Below are 15,908 nucleotides of genomic sequence, written 5' to 3' on the forward strand. Positions count from 1 at the left end.
TGGTAAAAGAGTGTTAAAGCTGAGTATAATGCAGATTTCAAGGCCTCACTGAAGCCAAGGTGTTTATCACTACTCTACTACTTGGGAGCATCCTTCCATTGTTAAGTACTCAAGGAAGGACTTGGGGGAATGAAGTATAACTGCAAGTTAAAAGTAAATATTGCTAGTGGATGAAGATTTTACTCCAGTGAAACATTTTTTTCATTAATCAATTTACCTCTTTCTTCCAGGTTGGGGAGAGCTTCCGAGTGTTCAACCCAAGTCAGAGCCTGCTTGGGGAGAGCCAGCAGCTCCAATATCAAGTGTGGACAATGGCACCTCGGCCTGGGGCAAGCCCTCAGGGGGAGTAGGAGGATGGGGAGATGGTGGCCATGAGCCCTCTGGACCCTATGGCAGGGCCAACGGACCCACCGGTTCTGCACCCTGCAAGCCAGGTAACACCCACGGATGAATTATATTTACAGTGATGCATTATGTCAAACATGGGAAATCAACATGTACCAAGATGCAGGACTGTGCACACCTTTTCTGCACGGGTTTGCTCAGTGCAAATAAACTCTGTGTTCGGGCAAGTGGAATGCAGCATCCGCAGAAGACCTCAAACTGTCCCACTGACATCCTAGCCAGCCGTGGTAGATGAGCTGCGTGAATATTCAAACCTTTGTTTAAAATTAGCATCGCTGCCCGTATAAATAGTTTTGATTCGTGACTTTTATATGTCACGCCCCCAGTGTGTAAAGGCCTTTAGTTTGCTAAAGAGAGAACGTGAATTCAAAAGGTGTACAGTTGTATTTTTCTATTTAAAGGAACACGCCGACTTTTTGGGACTTTAGCTTATTCACCGTATCCCCCAGAGTTAGATAAGTCCATACATAACCTTTTCATCTCCGTGTGTGTCCTAACTCTGTCTGACGCACCCACCGCTAGCTTGGAAGTAACCGGCTCCATCTAGCCTACTGCTCCCAATAAGTGACAAAATAACGCCAACGTTTTCCTATTTACATGTTGTGATTTGTATAGTCACAGGGTGTAAAAATAACAAGTTCACATGAGACACAGCCATCTTCTAACCGTATACATACTGGGGACTATGTTCTCAGTGGCACCAATTGGTCAGGTTCGAACTCCAGGCGAACTCTCTGCTCCTCACCACGGAGCTTCTCAGGTGCTGCGAGCAAATCACTCCGCCCAAATAGCAGGAGTAGAGTTACGTCACGTACAGAGATGAGAAGGGTATGTATGGACTTATCTAACTCTGGGGGATACGGTGAATAAGCTAAAGTCCCAATAAGTTGTCGTGTTCCTTTTTAATAATAATAATTTAAGGACAATTGATGTAAGAATTCCTTTCTTGATATTTTGTGAGTTTCTATCAGCAATCAGTGGTTGTTGAGGGTGGCTGGTTGGAAAATGTACTAGGTACAGCAACCTCACAAGTTGATACTTGTCATTTAATTTTATTAGTCATGAAAGGGTTTAAAAAAAAAAAAAGACAGTCCCTCATTTGCCACATAATATTAGTGCATGCATAGAATTGTAATTTTTTGTGTCCTATCATTCACACCCATGTTGATGATCTTATTTCAGCACATCCTCCTTGTAGGCTACATTAACGACGTCGTTCAGGTACAACATTCTACAGGCTCATGATAACAGCAAAAGGCATCACTGCACAATAGCTGAAAAGCCAAAGGCAGCTGGAGCAATTGAGGAAGCCCCTTGTTCCTCCAATAATTGAAGAAATAAGTTAGAATCGTTCCAGCTATTTAATTGCTACCTGTTAATTCTATGTTTTGTCCGTTAATAAATTATTATAATTATATACTGTATCTAAATCTCTGTTAATTTTATTTATTTTCTAATAAGCCTTTACATTTTCCATTTCGGACAATTAAGTTTAGCTATCGGGCAAGTAAAACATGTCTGTCTTGTGGCTGCTATATTACCATAGCAAACTGACACAGAACAGATTATATAGAATACATAGTTTCCGGTGTGCTGGGGTACAAAACAAGTCCACAGAATCTAGATAATACCACAAAAAAGACTGATTTTTGTAAAAGACTGATTGATGGTATCACCCAGAATGTGTGCACTACCACACTTCAGTTAAGTGAACAAAAACAGGAAATTTCTTCAAAACTGTATCAATTGTGCCAAATGAAGGTTTTTGTTAGTGTTACTGGAGTTTTGCTGTTATTAAAGCAATTCCATGCTTGAGTAGGTCTTGGTTATTTGCGGTGTTGGTTTGAAATGGTAGAGGGAGGTGTAGGGTAAGGGCCGTTACAGAGTCAACGCATCGGTACGCATACGCGTCCGCAAGGCTACACATTGCTACGCTTCGGCCGCCATTATGCGTCGATGCGTAGCCAAATGTGTCGTCCTAGTTTTTGATACGCGACGCGCCGGTGCGCACAATACTATGCGTTGTCGGTGGGGGCGACACTGCATGTATTGTAGTAGTGCCCTATATTTAAATATAGGATACTATATGCTACATTATCAAAAAATATTGAATCAACTTAGCAGAGCAAATTCATCAAACCTAGGACTACTGAGTCACATTTTTCGGTATGTATCAACGTTCTGTGTGTGTGTCTATGCTGTGTGCCCTCCTCAAGAGGCTGAAATAGCGTACAGGAGAGAGAGAGAGACCCAAATGTATTTACACTACCGGTCAAAAGTTTGGGGTCACTTAGAAATTTCCATTCCACTCCATTCCAGACACAATACCTGCTGAGATCAGTTGTATTGTTTTTTTTAACCAGGGCAGCAGTTTTCAGATTACATTATTTGCTTACATAATTGCAAAAGGGTTCTCGACTGTTGTAGACAGAAGTGGCTGAAGAAACACTTGAAATTCATGCTTTTTGGTCTAAACGTCATACCCAAATTAAAAGTGGTACAGCTCCCATATACTTTGACACTCAGGGGTGTGCCTGATATCATTGGAAAGGTGATTGATGTGGGTTTGTTTGTGTATTTGAGAAGTGTTGTATTTTGTAGTTTTTTGGCTTTTTATTTGCACTTTTCAAATAGAAATAAAAAAAACACAGACATATTTGTAGAAAAGAATTCATATAAAATCCATTTTTGAGTCTTTTAGCTTCTGAATTTTTTTTCTGTAGTAAGCTGAGACGTGGCTAATGCTGTGTTGTCTGTCACCGGTCAGATGTGTTTACAGCAGTGTATTTTAATAATTTTACAGATTTATAACTTGGACAGAAATAAAAATCTCCATTCTAGCCTCTGTAACTCTGTGTCAGTAAGGCCTAGAATCGCCCTGACACTTGTAACAAAAACTTGAGAATGTTTCCTTTCCAATGATATCAGGCACACCCCTGAGTGTCAAAGTATATGGGAGCTGTACCACTTTTAATTTGAGTATGACGTTTAGACCAAAAAACATGAATTTCAAGCATTTCTTCAGCCACTTCTGTCTACAACAGTTGAGAACCCTTTAGCAATTATGTAAGCACATAATGTAATCTGAAAACTGCTGTTCTGATTAAAAAAACAATGCAACTGATCTCAGCTGGTATTCTGTCTGGAATGGAGTGGAATGGAAATTTCTAAGTGACCCCAAACTTTTGACCGGTAGTGTATATATTTTTAAAACCTGCTAAATGTATTGGTCAGTGCTACCCAATCGTAGTACACTGTACTGGTGGGGAAACACGGCAGCATCTGATAAAAAGAAGTCAGCCAGCCAGCTGCTTCCTGACCAGAGCCACTCTCCGGGAGGGTCTGGCTCTGCCTACCGAACACCATGGAGCACTCTGCTGCCCCCTGTTGCGTGGACGGTGTATTGCATTTCACGCATCGTCCGTGACGCTTGCGTCTACTTGCGTCTGCTGTTTAGACTATGAAAGGGAGAACGTCGCTCGCGTTGCTCGCGGCACCAAGTAGTCAGGTTAAAAATCACCTGCTCTCCTCTGAAATGGCTTCTGTATTCTCAATGTGCATGTAAGATGTGTCACAAATACTAAAACACTAACAGATTCAATTATTAATGTTGTTACTATGTTATTTTATCCCTTTCTCAGGCCCCAAACCTATGCAAGATGGCTGGGGAAATGGAGGAGAGGAGATGGGCATGTCTACTGGTCAGTGGGACACTGAGGATGGGGACATGTGGAACAGCCCCACCTCCCAGGAGAGCAGCTCTTCTTGCAACTCCTGGGGCAATGGACCCAAGAAGGGCCCAAGCAAGGTCAGAGAACACACCTAAATCGTCATAAGTACACTGGCAGATGTTAAAGCTGCAGTAGGTAGTTTATTTTTGTTGCATTTGGCAAGAAGAAGAATCATAACAACCTTTCAGTATGTTGGGGAGAGAGAGAGAGAGAGAGAGAGAGAGAGAGAGAGAGAGAGAGAGAGAGAGAGAGAGAGAGAGAGAGAGAGAGAGAGAGAGAGAGAGAGAGAGAGAGAGAGAGAGAGAGAGAGAGATCTCCTATTGGCTGGTCTGCAAATGCGCATGCACATCCCTTTTTGGTTAGAGCTGCAGGAGGTCTCACTCTACTTCAAATTGTAGCGTTTGAAAAAAGAATTCTGCCTCCCGCAGCTTAAATGGTGGGAATTAATGTCATTTAAATGATAATTCAATATTTTTATACTTTGCTTGTGTGTTGTCAGGGGAAGATGGGTAAGCCAGATGATGCTTGGATCATTAACCGTCTGATCAAACAGCTCACTGACATGGGCTTTCCGGTAAGTTCTCACACTGACACACAGCACTGACACTCTTTCTTTTAGGCAGATCTTTATTTAAAGATTTTACCCAACTAGGCCAAAAAATGTGCCACCTTTTAGCATTCTTATTTAAATACAGGATCCTCTGCTGTACAGTGTAGAAGCACATAAGGACAGTCAATCAATTAAGGGGGGGAAAAAACCCTCCAATTATAAATACAGCCATGCAGCCTAAACTTGTGTTATCAGACCTTTTTCTCCAACTTAACCATGGTCAGTGACAGGCTTATGTTATCCATGTGTTACAGAGAGACCCTGCTGAGGAGGCTTTGAAGAGCAACAACATGAACCTTGACCAGGCCATGAGTAAGTTTACAACAGGTCTCCTTCTGTGTGTATTGCAAATGCTAATATGCAATTTTCTCAATGCCACAAAACAAATACGCAACTGTCCTACTTTTGCTTACTGTCTACTTTAAATCTACCTTCTTCCCCTTCTGCTCCCAGGCGCCCTGTTGGAGAAGAAGACGGACCTGGACAAGCGGGGCATGGGCATGTCTGATTACAGCAACGGCATGAACAAGCCCATGGTGTGTCGGCCCTCTGCACTCTCCAAAGACCCCTCCGAACGCACCTCCTTTCTTGATAAGGTCAGACATTAAGCAACTGACCAGTCATCAGGCTTTTACCAAACCTATGTTAGAAATGAGTGTAGTAAAGAAAAAAAAACATTGATTGTTTTGCTTTTATTTGGACTTTGATCTGTACTTTGTTTTTGCAATTTGTTTAACCTTTTGGGCCATTTGCCTTTTTTATTTTTGACTGTTTTGACTTGATACATAGAAAGGTTAAAGGGTCATTATGACATTCATTATCTGATCATTCTTATTGTTGGTACTAATCTTCACTCACTTAATCATTCATGTTTGTAATGATTAATCCTTTATCCCCGGTCAACCATTTATTTTGCTCTGGTACAGGATGGTGTTCTGTCAGATGATGCCCCCCCCTCACCATTTCTGCCTTCCCCCAACCTGAAGCTCCCCCTGGCCAACAGTAGCCTTTCTGGGCAGGGTCTGGGACAGGGCAACCCGGGGCTGGCCATGCAAAACTTGAACAACAGACAGGTAACACATTGAGCACGCAAAGATATACTACACACTGTTGCAGAACTGAAGTGAAATTGGAAAAATAACAGAAACACTTAACAGTATTACACAATCCAAATATAAGATCTGCAGTAAAAACTACCTTTGTGAAACGTGCATATGACATTGTTGAGATTGTGGTTTGTGTGGATTGTGATAATACAGTATTAGGGTTGGGTATCATTTGGATTTTTTCTGATACTGCCTGAACCGAAATATATATAATATATTTATAATGTATATAATATAAAAAAAAAAAAAAGGAGCACACAATAACAGTTGGCGACATTAAAGAACGGCTTGTTTATTGCTAAGGCCATATGGTCAAAATGAAATGCTTGATTAATAATGTAATAATAACTTACAATGACTTATTTCACCAGTAAATTGCCACTGTTCATCACACCCCCAACCAGCCCCGTCAGACACCGCCTATCAAGAGTCTGGGTCTGCCGAGGTTTCTTCCTAAAAGGGAGTTTTTCCTTGCCACTGTCGCAATAGCCACTGCTAATGCTTGCTCTTGAGGAAATTGCTGGAATTGTTGGGGCTTTGGAAATTATAGAGTGTGGTCTAGACCTACTCTATCTGTAAAGTGTCTAGAGATAACTCTTGTTATGATTTGATACTATAAATAAAATTGAATTGAATTAAATTGCTGGTAAATGACAAAAACAAGCACCAGATGGCAAAAGGTTATTTTACAATAACTTTGAATGCACCACAAGGCTGGTGAGTTTCAAGTGAACGTTCCATCGGTGTTGTTTTTCTGACAACAGCAGCTGCAGACTGTTACGTCCCAGTGTTGGAATCCTCTACAGGGAAATACAGTCACACTTTACACCGCTTAATGTAAACTGTCAGCATTTTAACCATTGTGTTTAATCCAGCTACTAGCTAATGGTAACGTAGCGCCCCGTGCAGCGATGCTTTTGAAAAAAAAAGTAAGGCACAGACATTTTCGTTCTTATTCAGTCTCGTTACTACCGTTTACGTTCATAACCAGTGCCCTATTGGCACCGTGTTTCGGTACCCAATCCTATACAGTATATAGAACAGCAATATTTTGTGAGGTGGTAATTTACCCTCTCTTTATAGTAAAAAAAAAACCCAGAGTTCATAGTTTCAAATTAGATCGCATATAGGCTCAAATTGCTCCGATTTGCACCATCAACATTTTTACAATTTAAGACCAAAATTTTAAGCATTTCATGACTGAATGCATTTGCATCTACTTTATTAACAAGATAAAGAGAATTGAAATTGACTTGACTAACACCAGAATATGATGACAGATTGTGCTACCAAACCTTATTCAGTGCAAAACAATTTGATACAATTAGAAAGTAAAGGCCAGTAGCAGGCTGTGTTTATCACACTGCAAATACATAACCATCATTTTAAGATTTAAGTGTATATGATGCAGTAATGGCAACAACTGCTACATTTAATTTGTTTTACACACACCTCTCTACCCACATGCTCTCCCAAATCTCCACTTTCTATTGCTCACTTATGCATCTATGACCTTGCCTGAAGTACCCATTGACATCAGATAGTTATGCTCTATTAGATATCACCCCTAGAGACAGTCATGGCCCAGAAAAACTACAGTATGTCATTGAAGCCCAAACAAAGGCACTGTAAGCTGGCCTTTTTCTGCACTCAATAGAAAGACCTCGCTCGCAGTATGGAAACGGAAATGTGGATGAAGCTGCCTTTTAACAGGCTAATTGATCTGGGCAATTTGGTAAATGGCAAATAGATAAATAACAACTAGCTGCTCTGGAATGGTCAAGAATACACACATTTCTTCCCACTTCAGTGGCTCAGCTCTTCAGTTAAGAAACGGCTTCATTCATTTGACTAAACGTGGAGGTTTTGAAGACGTTTCACCTTTATGACTCCTGCTTATAGATACCCAGTGGAATGTTTGGCAGTAGTGGAGCAGCACAAACCCGGGCCATGCAGCAGCAGCCTCCTCAGCCACCAGTGCCACCTCTCAGCTCCTCCCAGCCTAGTCTACGTGCTCAAGTGCCTCAGTTTCTTTCCCCTCAGGTAGATACACACACACACACACACAAGCATATTTCCTGTGTAACATGGAGCTATATTGGTTCATAACACACAAGAACAAGTACAACTTGGCTGGCAGATTGTACTGGTTGTCCCATAACCAGGGAACAGGATTTGTTATATGCACTCTCTGACTGATATGCTTGACAAGAAGCCAAAACTGGTAGTATAATTTCTGCCTAGCAAAATCAAAAAAATGTTAAGTAAATCAGCAGAAATGTATTGTGAAGACCATATATTGTGGGGACCATACTATGCCTGTTATAACTAATTGGTTTTACAAGATTCCTCTAACAGACCCTATAACTTGTTATCTCTCTTGTTATCCCCCCAGGTCCAAGCACAGCTCTTGCAGTTTGCAGCAAAAAATATTGGTCTGAACCCTGCACTTTTAACCTCACCAATAAACCCTCAACAAATGACCCTCTTGTACCAACTTCAGCAACTGCAAATGGTGAGTCAGAGTCAGTCTTTCCACCTGTATTAGCAGTACATTGTGTATTTAAAGGTTTGAAGCAGAGAATGTGTGTTATGGACTTTAATCTAAATGGAAAGGAGATGAAAAGTAAAGCTAAAATTAGTTAAAATAAAGAGAGATTCATCAGATGGAAACAGTTGACCCCTCTCTCCTACTCTGTTGTATTTTTCCCTCCAGTATTGTATCTTTTAATCATTGTATTGTACTTTTGGTTCCCTTTATTCAGGCATACCAGCGTTTACAAATCCAGCAGCAGATGATGCAGGCGCAACGCAATGTTTCCGGCCCCATTAGACAGCAAGAGCAGCAAGTGAGTCAACAAATGCATCATTAAACCCACAAAAAGTATGATCATGAACGTAATTCATTTTGTGTGTGTGTGACCCCACTTGATGCTGAGACAACTTCCCTTTTTCTCAGAAAATATTTGGATTCTCACATGATACCATAACAACAACAGAGGAAGAAGCATCATGAATTGTTACAACTGCGGTTGCTCAATAGATATTTGGCAGCTCCTATGTTTACTTGCGTCTGACTCTTCGCTCGGTCAGTCTGCCGTTTCGTCTTTCTTTGTTCCTCCGACAATGCTTTCCTAGCTTTCTGCTTCTTTATTGCCAACTCAGCCATGACGATAGCGTAAAAAACTCCATCGCTACCTTGTTAGCCGGCCCAAAGTTGGAAGGGTGGTTTTTCCGCCCACAGGCGCTAGGGGGGGAGCGAGACAACCACCATTCAACTCTAAAAAAAGTCATATAACCATTCCAGTGACTCCAAAGCTGTTCAGTTAAGGTAAATTAAGCTAAAAAAAAAACTGCATAGTTCCTCTTTAAGATATCAGCATGGGAACAGGTTACCTCTCGTTGAACATGAGCCAACCACTCTTTCTGCTTTTGTGAAAAGGAGGAAGAGTTTGTTCTCCTTTTTCAATATTTTGGTTCGTTTGTTAGACCGATATCAGCGGCCCGCTGCAAGTTAGGGCCTGTTGAAAGAGGGGATGCTATTCTGAACAATTTCCTGTTTCTCCCACCTTTTTTTTTCACTTTCCATACCACCTCTTTCCTTTTGATCCAACACCTTTTAATCCTCTCATTTTCTCATCCTTTACCTTCTAACCTCCACTGTTTCCTCCTCCCTCTTTCTTACTCTATCTTGCCCTTATTTTTCCATCCATCTTACTTTTACCGCCCTATAATGTTATTAATCTTCTTGTTTTCCTCCCCCACCATTGCCCAAATTGCTTTTTATAATGCTTTGTTTTGACACTGCATCTCTTCTCTCCTAGGTTGCACGTACAATCACCAACATGCAGCAGCAGATCCAGCAGCACCAGCGTCAGCTGTACCAAGCGCTGCTGCTGAAGCAGCAGCAACTTCCCTCCCATTCCTCTTCCTCCTCCGCTGGTCTGCATCCCTCCGGTGGCCCCGTCGGAGTCCATGGTTCCGGAAAATCAAACCTGGACCCCTACACAAGCCCACACCAGGCTCCGGGCCTAGCCGACACACTGCACACCAAAGAGCCACCGTCTTCGTCCAACGCCTACAGCACCTACCCTCTCTGTGAGTCTGGGGTTGGGACAACACAAAGTTGAAAAGAGTCACTTTTGCTGAAACAATTTGAATCTGACTAAATGTAGCTTGCTTGTTGACAGTAGCTATCATACGTTGTGGCCACCCACAATTCATTCAATGAAAACACAACTAAACTAAAATCACAATCCGTCCATAGCAATTCTTCTAAAAGAAATACATGCAGATTTATTTAGGGTCTTCCACCTTGACATCTGAAAACATAATACCTACCTCGTCATGCAATTCCTGTTTTGTTTTGAGCGGATTTCATAGATTTTTAAATAAAAATCTTCCACCACTGAATTGCATATTATGAAAACATTTAAAGTATTCTTTGTGTGTGTGTGTGTGTGTGTGTGTGTGTGTGTGTGTGTGTGTGTGTGTGTGTGTGTGTGTGTGTGTGTGTGTGTGTGTGTGTGTGTGTGTGTGTGTGTGTGTGTGTGTGTGTGTGTGTGTGTGTGTGTGTGTGTGTGTGTGTGTGTGTGTGTGTGTGTGTGTGTGTGTGTGTGTGTGTGTGTGTGTGTGTGTGTGTGTGTGTGTGTGTGTATAGCTGGACTGAATCCAAACATGAATGTAAACTGCATGGAGGTTGGGGGTTTGTCCCTAAAGGAGCCCCCTCAGCCCCAATCCCGCCTGTCCCAGTGGACACACTCCAACTCCATGGACAGCCTCTCTGGCAACTCCTCAAACATGGAGAACAACCTCAATAAGCACGGTATGTCAAAGAAAAACATAGACAGGCATACACACATCATACAAATGAAACCACCTTTAGCATGTCCTATGAAGGTATCTCATAAATAAATCCCAATGCCATCTTAAATAAATGCGCACATTATACAGATTCTGTACAGTCCCCCTGCACATGTGTTGTAAAGTACAACAATGCAGCTAATATGTTGTATAATGACCACTATAATTCAACAGGGATTTGAATTATATTAAAAAAAGTAATTCCTTTTGGTATATGCAATAGTTCTTTGAGATGGATGGACTTTTGGGATTGTTAGGGATATTTGCAAATTGTTCATAGCTAAGACTGTAAAATTATCTTTCATAATCAATGTCAGCCACCTGTCCTCACACATTTGACCTGATCAGACTTTGCAGATGGGTAATTTAACAGCATCTTTTATTGAAACACTTGAGGTGTTAAACGCCTTTTTTCTGTGTGTTTGTTGTTTTCACACATTCTAACTGCAAGCTCATTCTCAGCTAAAACAGAAGCTGCTCAAGCTCTTCTTATATTTGAGCCAATGTGGTACCACTGAAATACATACACACAAAACACACCCATTTGAGATAAGAAACTAACTCACATTATCTTGTTAAATCCTACGCTTTCCATTATAACATTTGAATTATTCTCAGCTCTGGGCATTCCCCCCACACACACATACACACACACACACACACACACACACATTCTGTGAATGCTAATGATAAGAATATATCAGACACAAACACTTGAAATGACATCCATCCTTGCCTGTAATGATCAAAGATGTATTTACATCCTTAAAAGACACTGAGCATCAGTTAAATTTAATTTCAATTAAATTGTATTAATAGTGTCAAATCATAACAGATGTTATCTCAGGACACTTTACAGATATAGGAGGGCTATCCCCCCCCCCCCTACCCCCACCCCCAAGAGCAAGTATTTGGTGCAACAGTGGCGAGGAAAAACTTTCTTTTAACAGGCAGAAAACTTGAACAGAATTTGGCTCCAAGTGGGCAGCCTTCTGTCTCACCCGGTTGGGGAAGGAGAGAGTGGGGGGTTCATAGTTCTTGTGAGTACACGTGCCGCAGCATTCTGGATCAACTGGAGAGTCTTAAGGAATTATTGGAGCAAGCTGACAATAAGGAAATACAATAATCCAGCCAGGAAGTAACATTAGGGTTAAGTCGTATTCTCCTATTTGTCTTTGCATATACTAGGTGCCATATCTGCTGCCTCTACCCTGTGCCCCCCTGGTAAGCCCCCCCAGCTGGAGGACTCATACAGCCCTTACAATCTAATGTCCAGCTCTGAGTCCCCCAACAGCCCCCTGGTACCCTCGGACAGTTGGGGACAGAGCAAGAACCCCAATGAAAAGATCTCCAATGGGACCAACATTAACTGGCCCCCAGGTGAGGACAAGATGCATTTAAATATCCCTAACCATAATCATGGATTTACCAGCATAGCTTCAACCTGCCTGAAGGTCCCTTTCAGCCAGAGTAATTGAAATCACCTGTGTCAATAGTGATACTGGCAGCAGAGGTGTTACTGATAACATTTACAATGGTTCTGTTTTATTCAACTGTCCCAGTAATTCATGACATATGACAGTGTGACAGTGAGCCAGCATGCACAACACCAGGACCCTTAGACTGAAGCAGCTAAATGGAATTCAGACATCATTCATTTTATTATTTACACCTGTGCTTTTTCTATTGGTACATGTAAATGTCTTCTGTGAAAACAGCCTGTGGTCAACTGCAATTCCACCGTGTGTTTTAAGAGTCCAATTCGTGGTCCTCAGCAAGAGCAGTAGCTACTGTAATAGCAGCTAATGGGCATCCAAATAAAAAACTAAAGAGGAAGACATAAATACACAAAAAGAGAAATATTTTGGCTTGGGGACAACTCTGTATTGTAGGACATCCAAATACAATGTTAAAGGTTTTGACTACAATGTAAAAAAAGAGGAATTGCCTAATTCATTAAATATGTTCTACACCAGTTGCAGGCTTGTGTGACTTGCTTGAACTGTGGGAAAGTCATGAGATGGCGAAAAGTTCATCGAGATCTGACACTTTTTTAAATCCTTAATTAAGCACTTTATTAAACATTTTATTTTGCTCCATTAGAGTTCTGCCCAGGTGTGCCATGGAAGGGCCTTCAGAACATCGACCCTGAGAATGACCCCAACATGACCCCTGGCAGCGTCCCCAGCGGTCCCACCATCAACACCAACATCCATGACGTCAATCGATATCTGCTGCGGGACAGGAATGGAGGTATGAACTAAAGCAAGGCCACACACACCTTCATTTTAAGACAACCAATAGTCCTAAACCAAACACATGCTGTGTAAAGTGAATCAGATTTTTCAATTACTTCACTTGCACATGCTGACCCATGTTACTATTTCGGCAACTCCACAAGCCACAATATCATGTGGTTGAACTGATGGATATATGAAGTTACTTGTTTTTTCTTTCTCTCTGTCTATGTTCACAACAATGTTACTTCAACAACCATATAGCCACTTCCCCAGCTCTGTCACTTCAGAATGGCTCTCTGCCTCCAACCAGCAGTGACTGGCCAGTCAGTGGCTACTCTAGCTCTTTCAGTCTGTCGTCCTCTGATGGAGACGGCTCAGGTACACATCCAGAGTGTCTTCCCTCCATGTGCTGACCTGCCAAACTTCTCCTCATCCAAATGGGAGCCCTGATGCAACACTTAGTCTTGGTTTTAGGCTCCCTACTTATCCTAAACCTTACCTAACCCCTGACCCAAGTTTATGACCTTTCTTTTACTCCAAGTGATGCCTAAACTTCTGCCCTCAGTGCCTTTAGACAACACCTGACAGCAACCTCACCTAAATGTAACCGTCACCCATCTGTGCCTCTTTGACCCAACCCACAAAACAAAACAAGCCTCACCCCGCCAGTCATGACATCAGTACACAGTGTGTGTCACTGTGTGTCACTGTGTGTCACTGTGTGTCACTGTGTGTCACTGTGTGTCACTGTGTGTCACTGTGTGTCACTGTGTGTGTGTGTGTCTGTCTTAAAATATACAGTTTTTAGACACTATTGTTTATACTGGTAGAGTCTATTTAACTAATGTTCTTGTTTTTGCATTTAATAAATTTGAAAATATGAATACTGGACCTAGTAGCCTGTAACTAACTTAGTTGTAACATCACATCTTTGTCTGTTACTAATTTTCTGTCCTCAATCTTCCTACCCTCTCTCCATGTAAAGGTAAACTGTCTGACATGAAGTCCACCTGGTCCCCAGGGCCCATCTCCCAGAGCCAAGCCTCTCTGTCCCATGAGCTGTGGAAAGTCCCTCAGGGGCCGCGCAGCAACGCAGCCCCTTCCCGGCCCCCGCCAGGCCTCACCAACAACAAGCCCTCTTCCACCTGGGGTGGAAACTCTCTGGGCCTGGCCCAAGGCTGGAGCGCCACCTACTCCTCTGGTGAGCACTCTCCTCTAAACTACAATGCACTTGTTTAATTTCTATTAGCAGCATCTAAAGGAAATGACTACCCCCGTCACAAAGTCATGCACTGTTTCTCCAGACTTTTCAAACAACCTGCCTTTCTGACTGCATTTCAAAGCATAAAATTAAAAAAAAAGTTGTATCTGTTGCATCTTTTTATTAGTTATTTGGCCAAATAAATTCTGTACATGTTAACCATTGCTAAGTCCATTCACACTTCTAAGTCTGAGGTTTCACTTCAAGGTGTTTCAGGACTAGATCTCTTAAAAATATATTAACATCATTACAATCTCCAGTCCATTAACTTTTGAAAAAACAAACCTGTTGCTGCAAATCTGTTAGCTAACTAAAGTAAGTAGTTCCAATGAGATTAAATTAAGAAGTATCATCATAGCCTTTATTTCACACCCAGCAAACACAGGCGTGATTGAAGATTTGTACATGTGCCGAAGTTCACAGCTGTGACTGTGCGCTGACAGCACTTGCTATATAAAGGCTGGGGGAACACGCCCTGCCAAACTGACATTTTGAGGTTTACCGGCTCTGCGAGAAGCTTCATTAAACATCATATATGTGACCTTGTTTTGACATAACACGTCTGAGTTCATGCAGATTAAAAAGGAAAGAGTACTTGTAGTTATGTAGGCAAGAAATTGTGTGTGTGGAAATAGATAACAGTTGGTGGAAGGCATGTTCATCTGTTTAAAAAGTTAAACTCTCTGACCTCGAGCCCAGAGCTCCCGGGCCCCCGAAGAGATTAAAAGCATTACAGTCTTCACACACATGATTACACAGGAAATTACTATTATAAGCATACTGTCATTTCACTTTGAATCTATTTGTCCCATACTCAATTTGTCTTCACATTTGCCTACAGTATTGAACCAAGTTCTCATGAGTGTAATGGGAAAATAATTGCTTTTAAATCACAAATGCACTGACATTTCATCACGGCAAACTTCAGCTCTGCTATTTTTTCTTCTTACACTTAATACTAAACATTATCTTTGACATTTCTGTTACAGAGGGAACCACCTGGAGTACTGACAGCTCCAACAGGACCAGCAGCTGGCTGGTGCTTAGGAATCTCACCCCACAAGTATGTCCTCTGTGCTGCTAGTTCTTGCTAGATTGAAGCCACAGTGTATTATGAGTAAAGCCAACATATAAATATGAGCATTTCATAGATAGATCTGGTCAAGGATCAATGTCTCAAACAACCCATCTGATTGCTTAGGGGGTAGGATACTCAAAATGTAACAAATATGATTCTGCACTTTTAGTTTGCCTTCTAGCAAATGTGATACAAAACACAAGATAGAAAAAAAAATGATAATAGAAAAACAACATTCTAAAAATAGAGCGTGTACAGTGAATAAGAGAAATAAATAGTGACTGAAAATACAGTGTAATGCCGCTGATTAAACTCAGATATTAGCTGTAACTGCAATTTGTAATGCACTTGTGTTTTCTATTGTCCTCCAGATTGATGGTTCCACTCTGCGAACCCTGTGCATGCAGCACGGCCCCCTGATCACATTCCATCTCAACCTGACCCAGGGGAACGCTGTGGTGCGCTACAGCTCCAAGGACGAGGCTGCAAAGGCCCAGAAATCTCTGCACATGTAAGCCTCAGCAAAGTCTCTTATATCCGCCAAAGTGGGATCCCAATAGCAAACAGAAACTAAGGAATTTCTTTCTCAACTTTTTTATATTAATGTAGCTAAA

At 41.6% G+C, this 15,908-nt stretch overlaps 1 protein-coding gene across 1 annotated transcript in view; it reads left to right on the forward strand.

Moving 5' to 3' along the window:
* Positions 1–15,908, forward strand: part of tnrc6c2 (trinucleotide repeat containing adaptor 6C2) — a 55,740-nt gene that overhangs the window by 36,595 nt on the left and 3,237 nt on the right. Inside the window, exons 6-21 of the mRNA XM_028595972.1 lie at positions 231–434; positions 4,047–4,213; positions 4,636–4,710; positions 5,001–5,058; positions 5,200–5,342; positions 5,673–5,819; positions 7,755–7,895; positions 8,248–8,367; positions 8,618–8,701; positions 9,677–9,950; positions 10,513–10,677; positions 11,904–12,095; positions 12,819–12,968; positions 13,941–14,156; positions 15,206–15,279; positions 15,666–15,805. Coding sequence (XP_028451773.1) covers positions 231–434; positions 4,047–4,213; positions 4,636–4,710; positions 5,001–5,058; positions 5,200–5,342; positions 5,673–5,819; positions 7,755–7,895; positions 8,248–8,367; positions 8,618–8,701; positions 9,677–9,950; positions 10,513–10,677; positions 11,904–12,095; positions 12,819–12,968; positions 13,941–14,156; positions 15,206–15,279; positions 15,666–15,805 — 2,350 coding nt within the window. The remainder of the gene's footprint in view (positions 1–230; positions 435–4,046; positions 4,214–4,635; positions 4,711–5,000; positions 5,059–5,199; positions 5,343–5,672; positions 5,820–7,754; positions 7,896–8,247; positions 8,368–8,617; positions 8,702–9,676; positions 9,951–10,512; positions 10,678–11,903; positions 12,096–12,818; positions 12,969–13,940; positions 14,157–15,205; positions 15,280–15,665; positions 15,806–15,908) is intronic.

Source organism: Perca flavescens, chromosome 2 (genome assembly GCF_004354835.1).
Source record: "Perca flavescens isolate YP-PL-M2 chromosome 2, PFLA_1.0, whole genome shotgun sequence".
Taxonomy (NCBI): domain Eukaryota; kingdom Metazoa; phylum Chordata; class Actinopteri; order Perciformes; family Percidae; genus Perca; species Perca flavescens.